At 37.2% G+C, this 27,781-nt stretch overlaps 2 protein-coding genes across 3 annotated transcripts in view; one reads left to right on the top strand and one right to left on the bottom strand.

Moving 5' to 3' along the window:
• The window catches only part of GALK2 (galactokinase 2), a 154,690-nt gene extending 146,645 nt beyond the window's left edge, over positions 1-8,045 (bottom strand). Inside the window, exon 1 of the mRNA XM_005685796.3 lies at positions 7,788-8,045. Within this exon, the coding sequence (XP_005685853.2) occupies positions 7,788-7,807 (20 nt within the window). The 5' untranslated portion in view covers positions 7,808-8,045. The remainder of the gene's footprint in view (positions 1-7,787) is intronic.
• Positions 8,162-27,781, top strand: part of COPS2 (COP9 signalosome subunit 2) — a 29,610-nt gene continuing 9,990 nt past the window's right edge. The window contains exons 1-7 of one of the 2 annotated variants that reach the window (XM_005685799.3): positions 8,162-8,291; positions 20,476-20,589; positions 21,244-21,321; positions 22,421-22,546; positions 24,608-24,718; positions 24,839-24,916; positions 26,906-27,080. In XM_005685799.3, the coding sequence (XP_005685856.3) occupies positions 8,238-8,291; positions 20,476-20,589; positions 21,244-21,321; positions 22,421-22,546; positions 24,608-24,718; positions 24,839-24,916; positions 26,906-27,080 (736 nt within the window). In that variant the 5' untranslated portion in view covers positions 8,162-8,237. The remainder of the gene's footprint in view (positions 8,292-20,475; positions 20,590-21,243; positions 21,322-22,420; positions 22,547-24,607; positions 24,719-24,838; positions 24,917-26,905; positions 27,081-27,781) is intronic. The other variant, XM_005685800.3, reaches the window with a different exon arrangement.

Here is a 27,781-nt window from a genome sequence, read left to right as displayed (position 1 = left end):
TTTGGAACTCTGCATTCAAATGGGTATATCTTTCCTTTTCTCCTTTGCTTTTCGCTTCTCTTCTTTTCACAGCCATTTGTAAGGCCTCCTCAGACAGCCATTTTGCTTTTTTGCATTTCTTTTCCATGGGGATGGTCTTGATCCCTGTCTCCTGTACAATGTCACGAACCTCATTCCATAGTTCATCAGGCACTCTATCAGATCTAATCCCTTAAATCTATTTCTCACTTCCAGTGTATAATTATAAGGGATTTGATTTAGGTTATTCCTGACTGGTATAGTGGTTTTCCCTACTCTCTCAATTTAAGTCTGAACTTGGCAATAGGAATTCATGAACTGAGCCACAGTCAGCTCCTGGTCTTGTTTTTGATGACTGTATACAGCTTCTCCATCTTTGGCTGCAAAGAATATAATCAAGCCTATTTTGATGTCGACCATCTGGTGATGTCCATGTGTAGGGTCTTCTCTTGTGTTGTTGGAAGAGGGTGTTTGCTATGACCAGTGCATTCTCTTGGCAAAACTCTATTAGCCTTTGTCCTGCTTCATTCTGTACTCCAAGGCCAAATTTGCCTGTTACTCCAGGTGTTTCTTGACTTCCTACTTTTGCATTCCAGTCCCCTATAATGAAAAGGACATCTTTTTTGGGTGTTAGTTCTAGAAGGTGTGGTAGGTCTTCATAAAACCATTCAACTTCAGCTTCTTCAGCATTACTGGTCGGGGCATAGACTTGGATTACCATGATATTGAATGGTTTGCCTTTGAAACAAACAGGTTATTCTGTCATTTTTGAGATTGTATCCAAGTACTGAATTTTGGATGCTTTTGTTGACTATGATGGATGCTTCATTTCTTCTGAGGGATTCCTGCCCACAGTAGTATATATAATGTTCATCTGAATTAAATTTACCCATTCCACTCCATTTTAGTTTGCTGATTCCTAAAATGTCGATGTTCACTCATGCCTTTTCCTTTTTCGACTTCCAATTTGCCTGATTCATGGACCTAACATTCCAGTTTCCTATGCAATATTGCTCTTTACAGCATCAGATTTTACCTCAATCACCAGTCACATCCACAACTGGGTGCTGTTTTTGCTTTCGCTCCGTCTCTTCTTTCTTTCTGGAGTTATTTCTGCACTGATCTCCAGTAGCATATTGGGCACCTACTGACCTGGGGAGTTCCTCTTTCAGTATCCTGTCATTTTGCCTTTTCATACTGTTCATGGGGTTCTTAAGGCAAGAATACTGAAGTCGTTTGCCATTCCCTTCTCCAGTGGACCACATTCTGTCCAAACTCTCTCATGACCCATCCGTCTTTGGGGCTTTCCTGGTGGCTCAAATGGTAAAGAATCTTCCTGCAATGCAGGAAACTCGGGTTTGATCCCTGGGTTGGAAAGTTGCATTGGAGAATGGAATGGCAACCCACTCCAGTATTTTTGCCTGAATAATTCCATAGTCAGAGGAGCATGGCAGGCTGCAGTCCATGGGGTCGTAAACAGGTTGACATGACTGAGTGACTTCCACTTTTTACTTTACCGCTGAATAAAATTTATGTCAAGAAAAAGAGAATAGCTTAACTGTACGAAGTATTTAGGATAGGATATGTGAATGAAATGATATTTACATGAAGTTTTGAGGACAGAAAAAGATTTTTATGTGTAGACATATATATATAAGGGAATTGCCTGCATAGAAAAATTGACATGTTTATTTCTACAACAAATATTCATTTGCATTTGTGTACCCAAGCAGTGAGCTAAACACTGTGAAAACCTTTTCAACTACTCTCAGAAAATTTCCAGACTAACAGTGTGAAATTTGGAGGCCAAGAATATTACACTCAAAATGTGGCTGTACTTTTCCTAGTGCTCCTAGTCACTAATTTCTTGAATAATTTTTCCACATTGCAGAAGTAAGGAATTACATTAAAAGGCACCAAAATATACAAATAAATTCAATGTAAATAAACATGCAGTTTTATTACATATGATCACATGCACATGATTAATAGATCATTTCAGAATTACTATACTGACTTAAAAATGCAAAACTATGTAGCTGATTACTCTGAGCAAAAAAAGTTCTCAATCACCTTGGGATTCTATTTTCTCTTCTGAAGTAGTATGGGTTACAGATAGAGTAATCATGTGATTTATTGTACAGACTTTTGAGAGTGATGGATGCTGGTAATTATTATTCTGGGATAATAGGACTAGGCTATCCTAGATGAAACAGGATATATAGTTACAACTTACAGGGAGATTGTTTTATTTTAAGGTTACAAGAATGATGCTTGGGTTCTACTCCAGACCTACTGAATCAGAATCTCTGGTGTGGGATCTGAAAAATTATAATTAATTTCCATGCTTGGGAAGCCTTAGAGACTGACGTGATACAAGTAAAAGCTCTTTCAATTCTAAAAGTCTATGTTTAATAGGGAAATTTTGAACATGCACTGGGGATCAGATGACATGAGGGAATAATTAATTTTCCTTGTGTAACAATGATGTTGTGATAAGAGAATGTCCTTATTTTTAGGAAATACACAGCTGCATTTGAGTGATATGTAATGATATGTGCATCTTATTATACTTTCAACTGATTCTAGGAATACTTACACACATACAAATAAAGCTGATAGGGGTATATACATGTTCACTGGACTAATTCTTTAAATTTTTCAGTATGTTGGAAATTCCTCGTTATAAAATATGGGGAGGAAAAGAAGGAAAGGAAAAATTTTTTCTATAGGTAGACAGTATTATTGCTATAAATATGACTTTTAAGAACTATGACCAAAAAGATGGCAATATAAATAATGACTAAATTGGGAGGTTGGGACTGACATATACATACCACTATATGGGAATGGCAAACCACTTTAGTATTCTTGCCTTGAGAACCCCATGAACAGTATGAAAAGGCAAAATGATAGGATACTGAAAGAGGAACTCCCCAGGTCAGTAGGTACCCAATATGCTACTGGAGATCAGTGGAGAAATAACTCCAGAAAGAATGAAGGGATGGAGCCAAAGCAAAAACAATACCCAGACGTGGATGTGACTGGTGATAAAAGCAAGGTCGATGCTGTAAAGAGCAATATTGCATAGGAACCTGGAATGTAGGGTCCATGAATCAAGGCAAATTGGAAGTGGTCAAACAAGAGATGGCAAGAGTAAACATCGACATTCTAGGAATCAGAGAATTAAAATGGACTGGAATGGGTGAATTTAACTCAGATGACCATTATATCTACTACTGCAGGCAGGAATCCCTCAGAAGAAATGGAGTAGCCATCATGGTCAACAAAAGAGTCCGAAAGGCAGTACTTGGATGCAAAAACGACAGAATGATCTCTGTTCGTCTCAAAGGCAAACCATTCAATATCACTGTAATCCAAGTCTATGCCCTGACCAGTAATGCTGAAGAAGCTGAAGTTGCACGGTTTTATGAAGACCTACAAGACCTTTTAGAACTAACACCCAAAAAAGATGTCCTTTTCATTATAGGGGACTGGAATGCAAAAGTAGGAAGTCAAGAAACACCTGGAGTAACAGGCAAATTTGGCCTTGGAATGCGGAAAGAAGCAGGACAAAGACTAATAGAGTTTTGCCAAGAGAATGCACTGGTCATAGCAAACACCCTCTTCCAACAACACAAGAGAAGACTCTACACATGGACATCACCAGATGGTCAACACCGAAATCAGACTGATTATATTCTTTGCAGCCAAAGATGGAGGAGCTATATACAGTCATCAAAAACAAGACCAGGAGCTGACTGTGGCTCAGATCATGAACTCCTTATTACCAAATTCAGACTCAAATTGAAGAAAGTAGGGAAAACCGCTAGACCATTCAAGTATGACCTAAATCAAATCCCTTATGATTATACACTAGAAGTGAGAAATAGATTTAAGGGCCTAGATCTGATAGATAGAGTGCCTGATGAACTATGGAATGAGGTTCGTGACATTGTACAGGAGACAGGGATCAAGACCATCCCCATGGAAAAGAAATGCAAAAAAGCAAAATGGCTCTCTGAGGACGCCTTACAAATGGCTGTGAAAAGAAGAGAGGCAAAAAGCAAAGGAGAAAAGCAAAGATATAAGCATCTGAATGCAGAGTTCCAGAGAATAGCAAGAAGAGATAAGAAAGCCTTCTTCATTGATCAATGCAAAGAAATAGAGGAAAACAACAGAATGGGAAAGACGAGAGATCTCTTCAAGAAAATTAGAGATACCAAGGGAACATTTCATGCAACAATAGGCATAATAAAGGACAGAAATGGTATATACCTAACAGAAGCAGAATATATTAAGAAGAGGTGGCAAGAATACACAGAACAACTGTACAAAAAAGATCTTCATGACCCAGATAATCACGATGGTGTGATCACTCACCGAGAGCCAGACACCCTGGAATGTGTAGTCAAGTGGACCTTAGAAAGCGTCACTACGAACAAAGCTAGTGGAGGTGATGGAATTCCAGTTGAGCTGTTTCAAATCCTGAAAGATGATGCTGTGAAAGTGCTGCACTCAATATGCCAGCAAATTGGGAAAACTCAGCAGTGGCCACAGGACTGGAAAAGGTCAGTTTTCATTCCAATCCCAAAGAAAGGCAATGCCAAAGAATGCTCAAACTACCGCACAATTGCACTCATCTCACATGCTAGTAAAGTAATGCTCAAAATTCTCCAAGCCAGGCTTCAGCAATACGTGAACTGTGAACTTCCTGATGTTCAAGCTGGTTTTAGAAAAGGCAGAGGAACCAGAGATCAAATTGCCAACATCCTCTGGATCATCAAAAAAGCAAGAGAGTTCCAGAAAAACATCTATTTCTGCTTTATTGACTATGCCAAAGCCTTTGACTGTATGGATCACAATAAACTGTGGAAAATTCTGAAAGAGATGGGAATACCAGACCACCTGACCTGCCTCTTAAGAAATCTGTATGCAGGTCAGGAAGCAACAGTTAGAACTGGACATGGAACAGACTGGTTTCAGATAGGAAAAGGAGTACATCAAGGCTGTATATTGTCACCCTGCTTATTTAACTTATATACAGAGTACATCATGAGAAATGCTGGACTGGAAGAAACACAAGCTGCAATCAAGATTGCCAGGAGAAATATCAATCACCTCAGATATGCAGATGATACCACCCTTATGGCAGAAAGTGAAGAGGAGCTAAAAAGCCTCTTGATGAAAATGAAAGAGGAGAGTGAAAAAGTTGGCTTAAAGTTCAACATTCAGAAAACGAAGAACATGGTATCTGGTCCCATCACTTCATGAGAAATAGATGGGGAAACAGTGGAAACAGTGTCAGACTTTATTTTTTGGGCTCCAAAATCACTGCAGATGGTGACTGCAGCCATGAAATTAAAAGACGCTTACTCATGGGAAGGAAAGTTATGACCAACCTAAATAGCATATTCAAAAGCAGAGATGTTACTTTGCCGACTAAGGTCCGTGTAGTCAAGGCTATTGTTTTTCCAGTGGTCATGTATGGATGTGAGAGTTGGACTGTGAAGAAGGCTGAGCGCTGAAGAATTGATGCTTTTGAACTGTGGTGTTGGAGAAGACTCTTGAGAGTCCCTTGGACTGCAAGGAGATCCAACCAGTCCATTCTGAAGGGGATCAACCCTGGGATTTGTTTGGAAGGAATGATGCTAAAGCTGAAACTCCAGTACTTTGGCCACCTGATGTGAAGAGTTGACACATTGGAAAAGACTCTGATGCTGGGAGGGATTGGGGGCAGGAGGAGAAGGGGACGACAGAGGATGAGATGGCTGGATGGCATCACTGACTCGATGGACATGAGTCTGAGTGAACTCCAGGAGTTGGTGATGGACAGGGAGGCCTGGCGTGCTGTGATTCATGGGGTCGCAAAGAGTTGGATATGACTGAGCAACTGAATTGAACTAATATATAAAATACATGGGGAAACAGTGGAAACAGTGTCAGACTTTATTTTTTGGGCTCCAAAATCACTGCAGATGGTGACTGCAGCCATGAAATTAAAAGACGCTTACTCCTTGGAAGGAAAGTTATGACCAACCTAGATAGCACATTCAAAAGCAGAGACATTACTTTGCCAACAAAGGTCTGTCCAGTCAAGGCTATGGTTTTTCCAGTGGTCATGTATGGATGTTAAATTTGGACTGTGAAGAAAGCTGAGCACCGAAGAATTGATGCTTTTGAACTGTGGTGTTGGAGAAGATTCTTGAGAGTCCCTTGGACTGCAGGAGATCCAACCAGTCCATTCTAAAGGAGATCAGTCCTGGGTGTTCTTTTTAAGGACTGATGCTAAAGCTGAAACTCCAATACTTTGGCCACCTCGTGCGAAGAGCTGACTATTGGAAAGACTCTGATGCTGGGATGGATTGGGGGCAGGAGGAGAAGGAGATGACAGAGGATGAGATGGCTGGATGGCATCACCATCTTGATGGACATGAGTTTGGGTGAACTCTGGGAGTCGGTGATGGACAGGGAGGCCTGGCATGCTGCAATTCATGCGGTCACAAAGAGTCGGACATGACTGAGCAACTGAATTGAACTGAACTGATATTTAAAATGGAAAACTAATAAGAACCTGCTGTATAGCACAAGGAACTCTACTAGAGTAAATATTCTATAATGTCCTATATGGAAAAAGAGTAAAAAAAAAAAAAACTATGAATATAATGTATATGTACAACTGGTTCACTTTGCTGTACTCCTGAAACTAACACAACATTTTAAATCAACTATACTCCAGTAAAAATTTTTTGAATTATTAAAATAAAAACAAAAGCAAATGAGTACTAATAGATCCAGGGACTTCCCTGACTGATCCAGTGGTTAAGACTCCATGCTTCCCCTGCAGGGAGCACAGTCAGAGAATTAAGATTCTGTATCCTGGGGCAGCCAGGAAAATAAAAAAAAGCAAAGCAGTTACTTACTGAGTAACTGCCAGAACAACAACAACAACAAAAATCCAGCTTGCAACTCCTCTTCTTGGAATTTTACCTAAGAAAAAAAATTAGTGACAAAAATACTCCCTCCAAAATAGTTTAAAATAATGTTATTACTGTATTATTCCAAATGTATAACAATAATAGCATGCTTAGGTCCTCTTGAGAAGGAAATGGCAACCCACTCCAGTATTTTTGCATGTAAAATCTCATGGATGGAGCCTGGTAGGCTACAGTCCATTGGGTCAAAAGAGTCGGACATGACTGAGCGAGCGACTTCATTTCACTTAAGTAAATTACACTGCATTCAACCAAGGGCTTATTATGCCACTAATAAAATAATGTTTGTCAACAATATATTGCATACATTGTCCTATGCTGTTACATAACTAGATGCAAAAAAGCATCCGAAATTATGTCTGTGCTGTTAACTATATAAAATTTGTGAATTCAAGTGGACAAAACTCAAGTTTATACGGAAAATGCTGTTTGAAAAGCAGTATTTTCTCCCTTCATGTCAATTTCAATTTTTATTAATATTTCGAATTCTACTGATGATGCTGTGCAACAATAATGATTTAAAAAAAAAAGTTGTTAACTGCTACCTTAATTTGGTCCCATAGGCAATAAAGTTTGAACAACTGAATAAAACTTCAAGTACCTCAATAGATTGATACTTAACTTAGGATATCTACAGAGTTGATTTGCCGACTACAAATATAACAAACATTACGTGTAAACCGTGCTGCTGAAAGATTTCCAAACATCACAGGACCACCCACCAAAATGTGTGGGTTAAATGCACATCCGTACTCATGGCAAAAATAATACTACCTGTCACACAGGATAGGCATGTCAGACTTTTCTCCGCGAAAGCCTTCTAGTCCCAAACTGCCTCTTACTTTCACCAGGCTGAAATGGTTCCAGAGTCCCAGGCAAGGGAGGAGACTGTTCCCTTGCCCAGGAGGCTGGAAACCTCACGTTATGAGAGAAAGGTTTCCAAGGCCCTTCAGCTGAAATCCGAAGCACTTGAAGATTCCCTAGTTGCTAGGTTTAGTTGCTAAGGCACCAACAGTCTCACAGGAAGAGGGGCACGGTGCAATCGCTTTTAGCGTCGTAGCGAATCCTCTCAAAACCGAGCTCATTTGTTCCGGGAGGAAACATTCAGCTCCTCTAAGAGTGTCGGGAAGGCGAGAAGCTGGGAGTGACGCCTCTGAGCCGCTGAGGATTGTGGGAGGAGGTTGTCTCCAATTTCTCCTCCCCCCTCCCCCCGTCCCAGCCAAGATGTCTGACATGGAGGATGATTTCATGTGCGATGATGAGGAGGACTACGACCTGGTGAGGCGCAGGGAACAGAACTCTGGGGCTGGAGGTGGTTTCTGGCTTTAGGAGCCGGGGCAGGGGCGGCCGCGGCCTCTCCCCGTAGAACATGTGCTCCTTCCAGCCTCTCCCGATGCAGTGACAGGACGAGTTTACCTCCTCCCCCTTCCCGCACCGGGCCCGCGCCCTGCTTCTCTAGCATGGGGGAAGGGAGGGTAAAGGAGGCGGTGAAGGGGGTCCGGAGCGTTGAGCTCCAGATCCAAGCGCTTCCTTGGTTTGCGAGGACACCCTGGCCTCCGGCGTCAGGTTCTCATTGCCTCCTTTCTATCGCGCGAGCCGTTTTGGGGACCGTTCAGTGGTCTAGGCCCCGGCTCCTGCCCTTTCGGGCCCAGTCTTCCTGTTCCCTTTTCTTCATACTTGAAAGGGTGCGAAGTGCTGGGAGAGGGGTCCAAAAACTAGGGGGCCTCCCTCCTCCCAGACCTGACGCCACTTGTGAATCTAGAAACAGAGCTTAATTAGTCTTGTCCAGGCTCCGTTTTGTTATAAGGTAAAGGTGCAATAGAGAATTGAGAGCCAGGCTAGCTTTTGAAAAGTAGTTTAACTGCTTGTATAAAGAGAAAAGTTGGGGAGGAGGTTTTACTTTTTGTTTGGGCCTTGAGAGGTGGGGTGGTATAAGAGAATTGACTCAATGACTTTTTTCTTGACTTATAAATTTCCCAATATTCAGAGTTTAAAATATCAACAGTGTAGAACAAAACGAATTTATGCAACCGAATGGTGATTTTTAAAGATTCAAGGTTTAATTTATGAACGGACTTACAAGTCTTTAAAAATTCACTAACATTTCAAGTTGATATTCAGAAACATTGTGTGGGAACTAAGAACGGTTATCTGGACCACGAATTAGCGTCAACTTGGCTTTGCTTTTTATTTGGGGGAGTTTTGTGCATGGTTCTTGTGTGTTATAGTGATGCTGCATTATCGTAAAGTTATGAAGTAGGTCCTCAGGGAAGTCTGGCTCATCTTATATTTTACGTGCCAGAAAGTCTCAAGATAATTAATGTGTCATTTTGAATTAGTGTAAATCTTCTTTGTATAGTCGTTTCTAATTAATCTTTCACTTTTAAAGGAAAGCATTTGCAAAAAGGAGAAGGGAATGTTTGTTATTACCTGAAAGTCAGTAGTGCTGATAATTCTTAAAGGTAGTTTTGCTAGTAGTAAGATTTCTGCCTTACATTTTAGTTTGTGCAGACCAAGTCAGTTTTAGGCAGTGCATTAAATCCTTCAAGAATGTTACTTGTAATATATCGTGCATTTTTATTTATTACATGTTTACGTATATTACAGGTATTTCTTAACTCTGGAAGTGTTTCTTTTAACTGTTTCACCTAGTTTCAGTTTGTGTTTTTACTTGTTTGCGTTTATATCTCTTCTAAGCAATAATTTTTTGAATACATAACTTACTAGCACTGTGAGTGAGACTGTAATGTAGAAATGGCAGTGAGAATCTTACTGCCCCTTGAAGTACAGAGTTCATTTTTGCAGGGATTTTAATTAAATATAAATGATTTAACTTGGCTGTGTTTCTTCAGCCTTTGAGGGCTTACACCACGTGTACAATATAAAACTGAATGTGTAATTTTAACCTCTTTTTTTTAAATTTCTTAACCCAAAAAGGTGAGATTTTACGCAACCGCATAATTAATGATCCCCCCAACATACTGTTAAATAGTTCTGCCTCATATCTCTCTTACATAGATACCATATTAACTTATTTTTTACTTCCTTAATTTCCTTAAGCCACTATAAACCTATATTTATTAATTTTTAAACATACATTAAAAAAGATCAAGCAAGGCTGGTTGCCACTTAATGCTTATCTGTTGCCAAAAGAGTTGTTTTTGTTTTCTAATATTTGCCTGAGCCTTTTTTGTTTCTTTGGACTTAAAGAGTCTGAATCAATTACTGTTTTAGGGAAACTTCTCTTTTATTAAAAAAAAATGTATTGTTTGTTGGATAGTTCATCACCTCATTTTAGTGAAAAAGTTAATGAGAGCCATAGTAGCCTAACTACAGATACATTCAGTTTCAGTTCAGTTCAGTTCAGTCGCTCAGTGGTGTCTGACTCTTTGCAACCCCATGAATCAATTGTCTATTGATAAATTTTAATACCCGAAATCACTTCTTGAGCTAATAGAAAAGAGAATTAAGTTGGTGTTAAAAAAGAAGGCAAAACAAGCATGAAATTAATTCAGTATGCTTTATCTGTTATGTCTAAGATCCTTTTGATTTCTGAGGCAGAAGCAGGTATTTTCTAAGCATAGTAATTTATGTAGCACTGAATGGAGAGAAGATGGTGGTGGTAAATGTGTTAATTCAATGTTAATTTTACAGATTTACATACAATAGTGTTAATAATAACAGCTAATAATAAATACTTTCATGTCATTCATTAAGTTAATAAGGCCATTGATGAGTTAAACTGTGTTATAATTACACAATCCAGCCATTCAAGCTTGAACTTGATTAATACTTCTAACAGTCTTTTTTAGAAAGGATTTAAGACAGAGCGACTTCCTACCAAAAAGTATTCTTTAGTAGTTCCTATTATAGGTAGAGCATTGTATGTTTGAAAAATATTATTATAAGGGGAAAATAAAATGGTGAAAAGATAGACTAATTCCATTTTTTAAAGTATATTACCAAACAGTGAGCCTGATTATAGTCATCGTGTGTGTGTGTGACTCACTCAGTCGTGTCCAACTCTTAGTGACCCCGTGGACTGAAGCCTGCTAGGCCCCTCTCTCCTTGGAGTATTCTAGACAAGAATACTGGAGTGGGTTGCCATTTCCTTCTCCATAATCATCCTGGTTAGGTTTATAGCTGTGATTATTTAATGAATGTTTATTACTGTTGTTGCCAGTGCTAAGTCGCTTCTGACTTTTTGCAGCCCTATGGACTGCAGCCCACCAGTCTCCTCTGTCCATGGGATTCTCCAGGCAAGGATACTGGAGTGGATTACCATGCCCTCCTTCAAGGGATCTTCCCCACACAGGGATTGAACCCATGTCTTTTACATCTCTTGCATTGGCAGTCAGGTTATAGTGTGATTAGTGAATAAATGTTTATTACTATTGTTATTCTTGGCTTAACAGATAGCTGTTTTAATGCCCTAGAAACTTCTTTTGGAGAGAGGTAGAGAAGAGTCTTAGCTACAAGGTATCTTACAGAATCTATTTGTCACAGTTCAGACAAATAATGTCATATTATAAGGAACCTTAGAACACGGTTTAGCAAGTTAAAATTTAACATTTCTGTTTTCTAAAAAGATTTTTTAATTGACGTGAATACTTTGAAAAAGTAGTAGATTGATAGGGCTTCCCTGGTGGCTCAGACAGTAAGGAATCTGCCTGCAATGCAGGAGACCTGGGTTCATCCCTGGATCTGGAAGATCCCCTGGAGAAGGAAATAGCAACCCACTCCAGTATTCTTGCCTGAAAAATCCCATGGACTGAGAGACTAATACTTAATACAGCACAGGGCAAAAAAAATAGCTTCAGGGTTTTGTGTGTTAAGACATTGATGTCATCCATTGTGCGTATAAGGAGCTTGCAGATTATAGGTTATTTTATTCTGAGACTGTTGTCTCTGTCACTTACAGCTGGGCAAAATGTTGGGGATCTTTAAGAATAGATTTACAAACAATATAATTTTTGTGGTCTGGGCCAGTGTTCTTTCTGCTGTACACACATTTGGAATTCTGAATGTAATCTTCACAGTAACAAAATTTGATTATACAGTTGAGGCTTTTGAAAGGAACATAACAGTCCAGTGTTTAGAACTAAGCACTTTCACTGCCGCGGGCCCAGGTTTGATCCATGATCTTCCCGCGTAGCTCAGTTGGTAAAGAATCTGCCAGTATTGTCAGAGACCCCGGTTTGATTCCTGGGTTGGGAAGATCCCCTAGAGAAGGAATAGGCTACCCACTCCAGTATTCTGCCCTGGAGAATTCCATGAACTGCATGGAGTTGCAAAGACTAAGCGACTTTCACTTTCTAGGGAATTAAGATCCTGCAACCCATGCAGCGCTGCCACACCCCACCCCCAAAAGGGCATGTTTAATTATAAATAATTGGAAACACCCCCCAAGTTATCAATAGTAGGAGAATACTATTAATACTCACGAGGTAGTAATTGGTGAAATATATCCATGTGATGGAAAGTATGTCAGCATTTCAAATCATGCTTCTAAAGAATATTCAGTGATATGAAAAGAAAAAGTTGGTAAATTAGTCAGGACTCTTGCGTGAAGGGAACGAGAGGACAGGAATACATGTCAAATCAACTTGAACTGTAAAGAACGTATATTGGCTCACATCACCAAGAAGTGTAAATGTAACAGGAGTCACAACTCAGATAACGATGCTGGGTCCTTTTCTACCTTTGTCTCTCTTCCTGGGCTGCCTTCCTCACTGTATTGGCTTAATCACCTTCATAGTATGTCACAAGATCTTGTAATATAATGTGTTATCTTCCTAGTATTATAACCCCAAAGGCAAAAGGGTCTTCCTTGCTAACTCCAGCAGTGAAACCGTAGGAAGAACTTCTATGGATTCACCTTAGCTGTGGGCCTTCTGTGAACCACTGACTCACTGTAGAGAGAGGATAGATTGCTTGCCCTCTGTGGGAGAGGAGCACTGTGTTTGGAAATCCTCATCTAAGAGAGGAAGGATCAGTCACCATTGCTGTGCACACAGAGAACGCATGTCCACTGTAGATATGTAATCCATATTACAGTGTTATTGGGTGGCAGTAAAATTTATTTGTTTTGCTGGGTGGGAAAAATATAGAATAAAAAGGTCTGGAAAATACGAAAAGTGTCAGGAAAATTAAAATGTTTATTTCTTGCAAACTTTTCAGAGTGAGTCTGTATTTTATTGCTGAGAAGAGAGAGGGTGGTGTTTAGGGTACAGATGATCTTGAGGGGCCAGACAGTGATTTTGTCATCGCTTAAAATTTTTTAGAATTCTTCAGCACCTGAGGCATCTAGCATTTTTAAATAGGTAATACATGCGCATGGTTGAAAAACATGAAATGTTGAAATAAAATTCCCTTTCCATTTTTGTTCCTCGATTGCCCAATTCCCATTCCTTCCCATAGGTAATCAAATACCGATTTTTATCCCCCCGCCCCCTTTTTAAACCAGAGTTAACATATTAAATATATTGTGCTACACTTTGTTTTTTATTTTAAAGCTTATTCCATAGACATATGTCAAAAGATTACTGATTTCTTTTTTATAGCTGCATTGACTGTGTGGATGTACCATAAGTTTATTTACCCAGTTCTCTGTTGATGAGGATTTGACCTGTTTTCTTTTGCTATTTTAAATGGTATGTGGCTTTTTTTTAATTTTTAATTTCAGCAATAGCCAGGTTTTCTCTATTCTGTAGGTGTCAAAAATTCCAAGTCAGGTTTGATAAATGAGTTGAGCCCCCAAATTTGGATGATGCTGTTTTAAGTTGGAAGCATCTAACTAATAAAGTTAGTTTCCTTAAAAATTTCAGAAGCGTTACTTAATAATCCATGTCAGTATAATTAGAATAATTTACCACCTCTTAAAAGTTACTGCTTAAAAGATTAGTTTGAAATCTAAGTTTGGGTACATTTTCAAAAAGGCCTCTCGCATTACCTCATAGGTGTACCCTATATGATGAAATCAAAGAGGTTCAAACAAGGGTGACTAATGATAAGGATACCATTATAAGATCTTCCATAAGTAATGGGAGATAGCTCTTTTGTGCTAAGAATAAGATGAATTAAGATTCTTCACCCCTAATATAAATCTGTAAAGTGTGACTATCCAACAGAGTAAATTTGTGCTCTATCCAACAGAGTAAATTTGTGCTTATGTATTATACCCCAGAAAGGAACGCATGACCCTCAGCAAGAATTAGAGACTTCCTGTTGGGTTCCACCCTCATAACTGACAGGCTGCTGCTACTGCTAAGTCACTTCAGTCATGTCCAACTCTGTGCAACCTCACAGACAGCAGCCCACCAGGCTCCCCCATCCCTGGGATTCTCCAGGCAAGAACACTGGAGTGGGTTGCCATTTCCTTCTCCAAAGCATGAAAGTGAAAAGTGAAAGTGAAGTTGCTCAGTCGTGTCCAACTCTTAGTGACACCATGGACGGCAGCCTACCAGGCTCCTCCATCCATGGGATTTTCCAGGCAATAGTACTGGAGTGGGGTGCCTAGAGGAACTGAAACATCAAGTATGAGTGTCTTACATAAATTTACATGACAAATTAGTGGGCATGTCAAAACTAGAGCCCAGGCCTAATGACTTTAATGATGTCTTGTTGGAAAATTTAATTCGAAAACTGGAAGTTTAGGACAAATAAAAGAATGTTCTGATGTATAGCATAGACAGATTAGGATCCATTACCTTGAGTGAAAAATTTTTTTTTAAGTTTGGTTAATTTTATTAATGGCTAAACCACAAATGGCTATTTAGTCCTTAAGGATACTGAGACTTTACCTTTGGCACTAGATATGCAGCATCTATTGTCTAAACATGATCAAGGCTTGCGAAGCATTGTTAATGGTGAGTCTTCTATTTCCTTGAGCACATTTCTTAAGACCTCTGTTGACAAGAGACAAAGAATAAGTACATGAACTAGGAAATTGACCCTTTTTGACTCCAACATAGAGTCAAAATTGCCCCTTCCTGTGTTGTGTTATTTTGAAACATTCACTAACTTTTCATTTCAATTAAGCAAACACTTCCTGAGCATTTTGTGATATCCCAGGTTCTGGGGATACCAAGATCAGTAAAAGTAAGTTCCAGCTTTTGAGAAGCTCATGGTGGGGCAGGGGAGGTGGGGGAAGGCGGGAGGTGGGAACAACATACATACAAAACTGTTCCTCAGAGATACGCCTGTCGTGTAGAAGCATGACTATGGAGAAAATTTATTTTGCTAAGAAGACTTAGAGAAAGAATCACAAGGTGAGCCTGGAGGAATACAGCATTTCCAGGAGTGTTAGGGCTGGACATCATCACAGGAGAAAAGTGGGAAGCTTGTTGGAAGGGTCAGTGGTTTAGAATTCAGGGCAGAGAGACCAGTTTATGCCAAAGCAGAGATTTTAAAGAACATATGTTTGGGGAAAAGAAGAATAAATTTGGTTGGTGTAGATGGTTAAGAGATTGCTTTGGATAGATGTCAGGACATGAGTTATATAGATTGGAGCTAACATGCACTTTAGTGGATTTTTTTAAAAGCCCTTTTAACACTGTTCAGGTGCTTGCTTTTTCATATATTGCTTAAATTCTTTGACTTTTGATTAAAACATTCTTAAAATTTCAGTTTCTCTCTTAAAAGCATTTCACTTATACTTTTATAGTTATTGTATCTTCATCTGACATAAGGGAATTCGGTTTAGCAATATTTAATATTTTCCTATATTCCCTGTTTTGACTAATGTCACTGTGTGTGACCAAATCGGCTGTAGTCATTAAGGATAACTTTTTCCCCTTTCTTGTGCCCATGCGATGTGTCCTTTTATTTCGCATCCTTAACGTCACATATGCTTACTCTGTCCTTTTCTCCTGGTCTACTACTTGGAATCAGGCCTTCATCGTCTGTTGCCTGAACAGTTGTAAGAGTATCCAGTGGGCTACTTCCTTACTGCCCGAGTGCTCTTCTAAAACACAGATCTTGTTATTTCTCTATAAAATCTTGTAGTGGGTCCCCATTTGATACAAACTCTGCTAGACCTGTATAGTTCTGTTCCCCCGTCTGATACTAGTTTATCTCTCATCAGCTCTACATGCATCCTGTGCTTCAGCCCAATCAGACTACTGGTAGCTCTTCTAAATATGCAATGCTGTTTGACGCGTCCATGCTTTTGCATATTTGTTTTGTTTCAGTGCTTTTTATCATCCCTGGGAAAATGCATTCCTACTTTTAGACCTGGTTGAGGTAACTTTTCCTTCTAACTCATTCAAGAGTCATTAATTACTCCTGATACACCACTGGACCTAGTATGTGTCTCTGTTACTGCTTCTGTTGTATTATATTGGTGTTTGATTTGCATATCTGTCTCAGACCAAGAATAGCTTAAGGAGAAAGACTTCATTTTCATTTGTTGAGCACATTTAATTACTGGTTTATACTAAAGATCATTATCGTTGAGTGTAAACACTATATGCTTACATGCTCAGTCACTTTAGTCATGTCCGACTCTCTGCGACCCCATGGACCATTGGCCCACCAGGCTTCTCCACCCATGGGATTCTCCAGGCAAGAATACTGGAGTCGGTTGCCATTTCCTTCTCCAGTAAACAATAGACATAAATAATATATAATAGATATTCTACACAACAGAATTATTCTAAAGACTTCTCGACATATCTTCGGTTTAAAAATCATGCCAGTGTGGTAACTAAATAACTTGCTGTAGTTCAGTTCGTATTGAGGTATGTGATTTACTGAGCTGCAAATGACAGGTTAGTGGTGTCACGGAGGCTGCAACATGGTGTTGCAGATCATAACCTAATTATAAGAAGCAAATCAGTAATGTATCAGTTGTGCCAATTCTCATGTATTTATCCATTCCAGCAACAGCACTTAAGAATTGAATTGCAGTTGTGCAAAGAATAGTATACATTTCACTTCTTAATCCATATAATGTGAAAAACCAAAAGAACGTATTCACAAAATGTTGAAGGCGGGATTAAGTCTTATCTCAATCGTAGTGATTCAGGGGAGTTCCTATAGAGTTTAGAAATAGCATTATTCTGGAGCCAGGCGGTGCCAGAAGTTGCAGGTAGTCAGTCTTGAACTACAAGAGGCCTTCAGACATGGTAGGAAATGTAAAGATTACTTTCTTCAACTGTGTTGTAATCAGTTCAGTAATTGAATTTAACCTTCTGGCAACTCCATGTGTACCTCTCAGCTTTCTACTTACCTCTTAGGTCCTGGGCCATTTTTATTTTTTCCCCTAATGTGTTGGCTAAGAAACTGTATTTTACTTCTAAGTTCAGGAGTGCATTCTGAAGATTTAGGTTGCAGAAAAGTGATTCTCTGGTTCTAGCTATTCCCATATATTATTGAACAGTTACTAGAGAAGAACTGATTTCCAAAGGTGTAGAGTATGTGAGTAGGTTTTTTAGCTAGGATTGTTTACTCCACATCTTCCCTGAGGAGGCAGATGACGCTTAAGCTGTGATGATAATGCAGTGTTTAACAAGGTGAAGAGAGGTAGAAAGAAAAAGGAATGGCATGTTCAAGGCAGAGTCAGTAAGGACTTTTAGGTTCCAGCAGTATGGCTGCTCTTAGCTGTTCAGTGCCTCGTGTCACAGTTTCGTGTCTGCTCTTCCTCTGTTCCCCTTTCTCTTTTGTCTGGCATGCAAACTCCCATTTAGCTTTCAGAGCCTGGCTCAGAGGCCATCACTATCACAGCATGATTTGATGTGTCCACTTGGCTTGTTCATTATTTATTAATTGCTTTTTTAATCAGTTTTATTATAGCCAAACCTGAATTACAAAGTGAAGAAGTGAATGAATGATTATGAACTTTACTCACTACTCAGAATTTGACCTTATTGTAAGAGAAGTGTTCCAAAGAATTTCATATGTGGAGCAAAACTGATCTTAAATTTGTTAGACTGAGTGCTGGTGCTTCCCAGAAAGTATCCTTACTTGAGGAAATAATTACCCTCCAGAGGGCGCACATTACAAAGCCATGGTGGTCAGATAAAACTGATGCTATGCTAACATCAGACATCTCCTTCCATCTGCTGCTCATAGGAAAAATTCATCTTGTGTTTACATATTTTTGAGCTTTCTAACACTACACTCATATACCTTTTTTCTTTCATGTGCCTTATGAGACAATACAGAATTTTTCATAAATTGTGCCCCCCAAAATTTAAGTGTATTTGGATTTAGAAATAACTATAATACTATTCTTATCTTTTTTGTGTTTGCTTTCAGGCACAATTCTGAATTTCACATAAACTTGCCGTTTGTAATGACTTACAGCTGAAGGAAATCTTCTCTCTACCTAAAATAATAGTTTTATTAACACTAATTTATATTTTATAATCCTCATCATTAAGTTGAATATCCAGAAACTACTTTAAACTCTTATTTCTACTTCTCCACAAAATGATGTTACTTCAATTTTTCTTTCTGCATTATTGTTTCATAACCAGGAACTGAATTATGTAATGAAAAGTCACATAAAACTATATAATATAAATTAATTTTGTTTTACGTATTTTGATGTTACAAGACTAGCTGAAGTATAGTAATATAACTAAACAGCTATGAGTAACATGAAATACACATAAAGCAAATATTTTTATTAACATATAGCTTGACTTAGCAATAGATTACTCTGCTTTATATAGCTCACCATCCTAGGTAATTAGGCCATGTTAGAATAATAAAATTTAGACTTAGGGAATAGTGAAAACTAGATTATGAACCTAAAGAAAAAATAACTAACATTTAATAATAAGTAATACTACTAATAATGAGTATTTACAGTTTGCTTTTGTGTTGATTCTGTATCTTTCAGTACAAACCTATTTCTGAATCTGTGTAACCATCCCTTACTTGAAGAAAATGGCTTGGTGTCACTCATTCCAGGGAACCCTTTGCTGATGTCTTTGTATCAGTTCAGTTACTTAGTCGTGTTCGAATCTTTGAGACCCCATGGACTGTAGCATGCTAGGCCTCCCTGTCCATCACCAACTCTGGAGTTTACTCAAACTCATGTCCATTGAGTTGGTGAGGCCATCCAGTCACCTCATCCTCTGTTGTCCCCCTTTCTTCCTGCCTTCAATCTTTCCCAGCATCAAGGTCTTTTCCAATGAGTGAGTTATTCACGTCAGGTGGCCAAAGTATTGGAGTTTCAGCTTCAACATCAGTCCTTCCAATGAATATTCAGGACTGGTTTCCTTTAGGATGGACTGGTTGTATCTCCTTGCAGTGCACAGGACTCTCAAGAGTCTCCTCCAGCACCACAGTTCAAGAGCATCAATTCTTCGGCGCTCAGCTTTCTTTAATAGTCCAACTCTCACATCCATACATGACTACTGGAAAAACCATAGCTTTGACTAGATGGACCTTTGTTGGGAAAGTAATGTTTCTGCTTTTTAATGTGTTGTCTAGGTTGGTCATAACTTTTCTTCCAAGGAGTAAGCGTCTTTTACTTTCATGGCTGCAGTCACCATCTGCAGTGATTTTGGAGCCCAGAAAAATAAAGTCAGCCACTGTTTCCACTGTTTCCCCATCTATTTGCCATCAAGTGATGGGACCGGATGCCATGATCATAGTCTTTGTATAGGCTCAGTGTTTTCTAATACTTTGCCTTCAGTCAGAACATGTTTTCTGTTTATGTCTTTCAGCCACAAATTTAATGCCTTTTCCACCTTCCCTGAGTACTTTTCACACACCTTAGCCATAACTTTTGCAACAGCAGAACTAGCACAGATTTCTTTTTCCTTAAGTTTCACAGGCAGAAGACTTGTTATTGCCATGGATTTTATCAACCTCAGCATACATTTTTTTCTTACTGAGAACTTTTACTTTTTCAATTAAAAGAAGCACATTGGGGCCTTTCTTTGGCATATCTGAATTTCTAGCATCACTGTTTTTGAACTTTGGGGCCATTATTAAGTACAATAAGGGTGACTTGAACACAAGCACTGTGATACCACAATAGTGGATCTGATAACTGAGCCTGCTGTTTAGCGACTCACAGGTGGGATATGCCAGACAAAGGGATGATTCGCATTCAAGGTGGGATGAGGGGGTTTTGAGGGGGAAGAGATTTCATCAAGATTTGTTTGTGCTACTCAAAATGACTTGCAGTTTAAAACATATTGTTTGTTTGTTTCTGGAATTTCCCAGTTTCCAGACCTCAATTGATACTCAACTGAAACCACAGAAAATGAAACCATGGATAAGGGGGACTACTGTATTCTGCTAACCACTTGATTTTGGCTTTTCCCCTTGTTATTTCAATAATAGTTAATGTCAGTGGAATTTCTACCGTGTATTTAAATTGTGGTGGGTTTTTTTCTTATAAATATGTAGTTTTTCTCTTAACAGTATTCACATTTTAGCAATGTGTGGGTTTCTTTTCTTTTTTGTTTCTTTCATTTTAATATCTCTTTCTAACACACAGGAATACTCTGAAGATAGTAACTCTGAGCCAAATGTGGATTTGGAAAATCAGTACTATAATTCCAAAGCGTTAAAAGAGGATGACCCAAAAGCAGCATTAAGCAGTTTCCAAAAGGTTCATATTTTCTCTGATTGATTCTGTGTTTTGTGTTTTTCTAAATAATGTCTTAAATCAAGTAAATTGCAAATGATTTTATCTCAGAAGTATGTTTGGATATTTCGTGATAATCCTGTAAAAGAAGTTTGCATTATGCAGTATAAGCAAATATTTCAAAGGGGCTATCCTTTTTTTTTTCAATCAAGTTATCTATAGAACAGGACCATTGTCCCGAAAAACTTGTACAGTTCTGGCAGAACGAGAAGCAATGAATGTGCTGGTCAGTAATTATCCCTGCAATCGTGTTTCTTTGTCTTTTGGTTCCAAAGCACATAGGTGTGGTTTCATTATAAAATAATGTGATTTCTTTCCTACTGATAAACTTCTGGGTTATTCTTAACCAGTGAAGTAACAAGTGCTTCTGGGACTGTGTAATAATCAAGAAGTAGTTCTTATTTAATCTTTTGATGAAGAAACTTCAAAATAAGCTCACTTGTTCTTTCATAAGCATTTAAGACTGGTTTCTTTTCTTAAACCTTTCAAAAATGGCTTTGAAAAATAGAGTTCTTAGGGCACTGTTTTTCATGCATATGCTGTAAAATTAATTTACAACTTATATATTGGGTGTTACTAGAAAATAACTATTAAATTATACTAAATTCTTTTTTAAAGGTTTTGGAACTTGAAGGTGAAAAAGGAGAATGGGGATTTAAAGCACTGAAACAAATGATTAAGATTAACTTCAAGTTGGTAAGATTTATTTGAGAGGAATTAAACTGATAATGAAATTCTATACTTAAAAACCTCATGGCAACAAAATGTCATATCTGCTTTCCTGAAATAATTCTGTTGTTATGTTTACATATTTAGCCTAATTTTCATTTGTGACTATAGTTAGTAAGTTTTAAAAATTCTACATGAGGGTCCTTCCTGGTGGTCCAGTGGTTAAGACTTTTACTTCCAATGCAGGGTCTGCGAGTTCAATGGGGGAAATAAGATCCCCATGCCTCAGAGCCCAAAAAACAAACAGACAGAAGCAATATTGTAACAAATTCAATAAAGACTTAAAATGGTCCACATCAACAAAATCTTTTAAAAATTCTGCATAGTGTACAAGGTTTTCTATAAATTAACTTATATGCTCTGAGGAAAGATAGACCCTCTGCCAAAATATTTAATGCTGGAAATTTTACTAATAGTCCTTCATTTCCTCAGGTCTTTCATGTTTCCTGGAATAACTACAGTTACACAAATAGTCCTGCAAAGAATAGCAGCTATAGCTACACCCACTATTTAGTAGGGCCTTAGGTGGGAGGATTTTCCCCCTTTTAGAAGTGGGGAGTCCTTTTCTTGAGAGTGGGATGAGTACCTGGGATTGAAGGAATTTTTTTCCTTTCACATTTTACTATAAGAGCTTACCAATAATAGGGAGAAAAGAAATGCATAACTATGTTAGAGAGCTTCCTGATGAAGAAGTAAATTTTCAGGAAAGAATATTTTAAAAGTTGGTCTTACTTATTTTTTTGGTCTATGAATATTTTAGTAGTTTTTATGATTTAAATAAATATGTTTATTGTGCCGTGAGGAACAATATCTGAAATTTGGAAAATCTATAAATTCTACTTTTGCAAAGGCTGACATCATAAATTTAATTCATTTACTGAGTAATCTAGTAATTTCAAATTTAAGTTAAAATGTTTGTGGTGTTTCTGTCATATATAGTTCCTCTATTATTGAAAAACTATTGTTTTTTAATTAGGTAATAATAGGTATTTCTATAATCTTAATCATATGTACATATCTCAGTAAGTAAATATGTACCTAGTAATGCATTTTTCTTCCCTCACAGACAAACTTTCCAGAAATGATGAACAGATATAAACAACTATTGACCTATATTCGGAGTGCTGTCACAAGAAATTATTCTGAAAAATCCATTAATTCTATTCTTGATTATATCTCTACTTCTAAGCAGGTTAGAGTCTGTTTTTGGCTCTTGGTATTTATCAGTATGTTTATACTTAAGAGCTTTGTTTTTTGTTTTTGAGGCCTAGAAGTTCTATTTAATCAGTTATGCTAGTTTTAATTTTAGTATGCTTTTAAAATAATGTATGCTATTTTCTTGGCAACAGGATAGTATATAGTATTAAAAGGGAATAACCCAAGCTTTATCTCTTCAAAGAATATCTTCAGATACTAACATAATCTGCACACAGGTTTTGCAGGCTTATAGTAGACTCCCATGCAGTTTCTAATAAACATCATCAGCACTTCAGCTAGCCTTCTTGAACTGTTAATAACCTAACAGTGAGTCATAGGTTCTTTGTGTAGATTTGATTAGATAGAGATCCTTGGGAGGAGAATCTGTATTCATCGCAGTCAGTAGTTGGCATTACTCATTAGGTAATCAATAAATGCTTCTACAAAGGATAGGTGGATGATGAAAAAAGGGGCTAATGATGATACTACAGTGGGCATGAATGATAGTGCTTTCATTATTTTAGTTTTTGGTTATTAAGAAAAGCTATGATGATTTTAGTTTATTGCTAAAATAATTTCAATTGGATTATTTGTTCATATTCTTCTAAGCAACATAGTCCTAAGTTTCAGCTTTACTATGCCATGATATTTGAGCACAAGAAGTATTTTCTGTATCACTTAGCATTTCTCAGAACATTTGATAATTTTCATACTCAAAAAATGTTCACCTCAGAACCAGTCTTTCATTCTGTCTTTTCTACTAAATGTCATTTTTATTTCTTGAAGTTTATTGTTTTTATATCTAAAATATATGTAATGGAAATAGAGGAAGATAAAATTATGTTTAGAACATTAACACTTCATGGCACTAATTCGGGGCTTCCCAATATATTGGGGCTTTTCTTAAGTGGAAAAATGTTTCCTGAGTTTTTACAAACATGTCACATCATAATATTTTTTGTATGTTATTTTTAAATATTATGTCAGATGGTGGGGGGGCAGAACTAAGTAATTTTCAGCAAGATTGTATGTTGCTTCATGCTGTTATATGTAAACTTTTTTTGTCTTTTGAAAGTAAGTATAGATATTAGTTGGGCAGCACTTACTGACTGTGCAATCGACAGTCATGAATAAATAGGCAGCCTTTTCTGAAAGTATCAAACTTACCTGTTGCCATGGCCCTCTTACCCCCTGATCCTGTTAAATATGTAGGAATCAGGTATTCACACAAAGGTAGAGCCAGAAGTGGGAGGAGGGGACAGAGGAGCTTATAATGCAAAACAAATGGCAGTTTCCATTAAAAAAGTCATATTCAGACTCTGAACTGATGGTGTTAGACAAAGCTAAAATTGTGCTTAAGTTTTCCCTCCCCTCAACTCCAGCAGTTTATCAGTAACTTAAAAATTTTAGTCCAGTTAATTGATTAGTCACATTTATAGAAGAATTTTTGAGGAAAGAGGCTTATTCTTTGCTTCTTCAGCAGCTTACTTAGTGTTTGCTTCATGCTGCTGCTGCTGCTAAGTCGCTTCAGTCGTGTCCGACTCTGTGCGACCCCATTGACGTCAGCCCACCAGGCTCCCCCATCCCTGGGATTCTCCAGGCAAGAGTACTGGAGTGGGTTGCCATTGCCTTCTCCGGTTTGCCACATAGTAGTTCCCAAATAAGAGTTGAGTGCATAAGATACATACCATTCGTAATAAACAGGGGGTCTCAAAGAGTTGGACACTACTGAGCAACTGAGCACGCACACAATTCTTGTGCTTGCCATTTCCTTTGCTAACATAAAATGAGTTATTAGATTTGGAAGGACAAACCTATACTATTAGAGCATTAGACGTTTTCTGGGTTTTATTTTAAATGCATAAAAGCACATGTTGGCATTTTTTGTAAATTTGGTCTATACTTTTGCTAAGGTTTTGTTAATTTTGTGGACTGTCACAGACATTCAGTAAGATACAGCTAGTGTATCTTATGTATATTAAAGTTCAAAGATGCACTTTTGGTTTGCTCAAATTAACTTTATTAACAGGTACAAATTTGCTGTTTACAATTATAGAATTCTGATTTTTTATGTCAGATGGATTTACTGCAGGAATTCTATGAAACAACACTGGAAGCTTTGAAAGATGCTAAGAATGACAGACTGTGGTTTAAGACAAACACAAAGGTAACAATTGTAATAATTACTTTTTTTTTCTTTTGAAGAGTGGGTGGGCATCCATGATAAACTCTAAAGATGTACCTTCTGTTGAAATCTTGTAATTCTAATAAGTTTATTTTTTTACAGCTGGGGAAATTATATTTAGAACGAGAGGAATATGGAAAACTTCAAAAAATTTTACGCCAGTTACATCAGTCCTGCCAGGTAGCTTTTCTTTTATTTTTTATCTTACCTTTTCATCATAAGAAAAAATTATATTGGAAACATTGCTTAGGGATATTTTCAAGCATCATCAAAAAAATAAAATTTGGAAAATAAGCTACCAGAAAGCTAAATTTTTCTATTACATTACTTCCTCTGTTAATCATAATTTCAGTCCTTATTTTTGAAGAATGAGACATAGGTATCAATAAACAGACCAGTCATTAATATTAAGAATAATAAGCATTTCATATTTAGTTATATACCCTATAAAAATCAGAAAGGATGTTGTAGACATACATTTTAAAGATATTTTATACTCTAGTTTTTGTGTATGAATCCTCTGTAACAACAGTGTCCTGTAGAATTTCATGTGATGTTAGAAGCATTCTGTATCTGTGCTTTCCAGTATGGTTACATCAGCCACATGTCATCAAGCACCTGAACACTGACTAGGGAGATGGAGGTACTGAGTTTTTTCATTTAACTTATAAACTTGTGTAGCCATATTACACCTTTATAACTTTTAAGTGTGAGCTGTAATTTTGTATTTCGTTTTTTATCTTGATCAATAAATCACTTGATACTAGTTTAAATATTAAATAGAAATGCTGTTTTAAATATTTTTATGCTCTTTCAATGCCGTGTACTTTTTTTTTTCCAAGACCATGTTGCAGGTTGATTTTAATGATTTAAATGTATAAAAACATATAAACTTTTATCAACTATCTTTAAAAATGCACATACACAGATCCATATCCAATACAGAATCTTTTGAACATTATCATTTTTCATACTATGTACTATTAATTATATATTTTATTTCTGTGAATGAGGAAAAGGTTGATCAGAAAAGTGTTCTAAATCATCTTCACATATTTTCATTTAATAATGTTACCTTTTTCGGTTTTTATAAACATGAAAATGTTTTATGTTTCATAATAGTTTCAGTTTATAAGGCAAATCAGTCATTTATGGATTGTTTTTTATCTACACGTTCTTAAGGAGGGCTTAGTCTGATGCATAAACAGCTGTGTATTCAGTTCTATGTGAAATGAAAATCATAGAGAAGGCATTTCTAACTGAACAAAAGTCTTTCAGTATATACATAAGGAATATGAAAAAAACCCTCTGGAGAAGTTTTTGCTTGGTTTATTTTGTAGCATAAGGGAAATGCTATCTGGATTGTAAATTGGATTAAAGCATAGGAGAAATGCATGATAATCTGAACATACAGATTGTCTTACATATCATATTTATTAGTCTGGTTGTGTTGTGTTAGCGGATAACTAAAGGAAAGTCTTAAGTTAGGAGACCCAATAAATAATAAATTTTGGCTTTGTGTATGTCAGTGCTTGATATTTATGATTATCTGACTGTCAACCGTATTCTGTTTTCACAGCTTGTGTTTATGGGCTGTTGATCATCTTTCAAAGACAAACTCAAATGTCACCACCTTTGTTATTCCTTTGACATCCCCCAAGAGAATTAATCTTCTCTTCCATCCTTGGTACTTCATTGGTGCTTCAGCTAAAATTATTATCATTTATAACTTACCTGTTGGCATATTGGTTTTCTATATTGTGAACTTTGTGAGACCAGGACATCAGCTTATTTAACTTTGTATTTCCCCAAGGTAGACCAAGCACCTGGCTAGGAAGGCACTTGATTGAAGGCACAAAGTGCTTTTGATTGAATCAGTGCATCTAAAGTGGTTGTGAAGATTTGGAGAAGACTGTAAATAATCTCCTGGATAAAACAAAACATTGCAACTTTTGTGCATTAAAAAAAAAACACCTCCTTATTGAATAACTGTAAAGTACAAAGGCCATTGAAGGTCATATTCTTAGTAATCTAGGTGCCAGTTGAAATTTGTAATTCATTTTCCCACAGAATTAGTATCATAAATGTAAGGTTCTCAGGCTAGCTCAAAAATCACTCTGTTGACTCTGAATTCTGTCTTCACTGGATTTTCATTATTTGTTTTCCTAGACTGATGATGGAGAAGATGACCTGAAAAAAGGCACACAGTTATTAGAAATATATGCTTTGGAAATTCAGATGTACACAGCACAGAAAAATAACAAAAAACTTAAAGCACTCTATGAACAGTCACTTCACATCAAGTCTGCCATCCCTCATCCATTGATCATGGGAGTTATCAGAGGCAAGTTTGGTTTGCAAAGGTTGGGCAGTGTTATGGGAAGATAATCAAGATGTCTTTGGATTTTGACTGATTAACTCTGAAGGTTGTTTCTATTTTAGTGAAAATAAATGGCAAAGTAGTAAAGACAAATGAAATGATCTAGTTAGTAAGGAATTAGGATGAGTTTTTGTCTTTTTGAAATTTATATCAGTAAATTATTAATAGAAAATTCACCATCAGAAGTTCTGTTCTTGAATTGTAATGTATATAAAATTACCTTCTGTTTTAGTGATTTTTTTTACTGAAATATTATTGATTTACAACGTGTTAATTTCTGCTGTATAACAGTGACTCAGTTATACATATATATACGTATTTTTATAGTCTTTCCAATTATGATTAATCACAGAATATTGTATATAGTTCCCTGTGCTATACGATAAGACCTTGTTTATCTATTCTGTACGTAATAGTATGCATTATTAATCCCAGACTCCTCCCCCCATTCCTCCTTGGCAACCGCATGTCTGTTCTCTATGTCAATGAATCTGTTTTGTAGATAGGTTCATTTGTGGCTTACTTTATATAAGTGATATCATACGATATTTGTCTTTCTCTTTCTGGTTTACTTTGCCTAGTATGATAAACTCTAGTTGCATCCATGTTGCAGCAAATGGCATTATTTTGTTATTTTTTTATGGCTAATATTCCACTGTATATAT

The sequence above is a fragment of the Capra hircus genome, chromosome 10 (genome assembly GCF_001704415.2).
Source record: "Capra hircus breed San Clemente chromosome 10, ASM170441v1, whole genome shotgun sequence".
Classification (NCBI taxonomy): Eukaryota; Metazoa; Chordata; class Mammalia; order Artiodactyla; family Bovidae; genus Capra; species Capra hircus.
The sequence above is the reverse complement of the archived record's forward strand: the minus strand, read 5'-3'. Positions and strand labels throughout refer to the sequence as shown.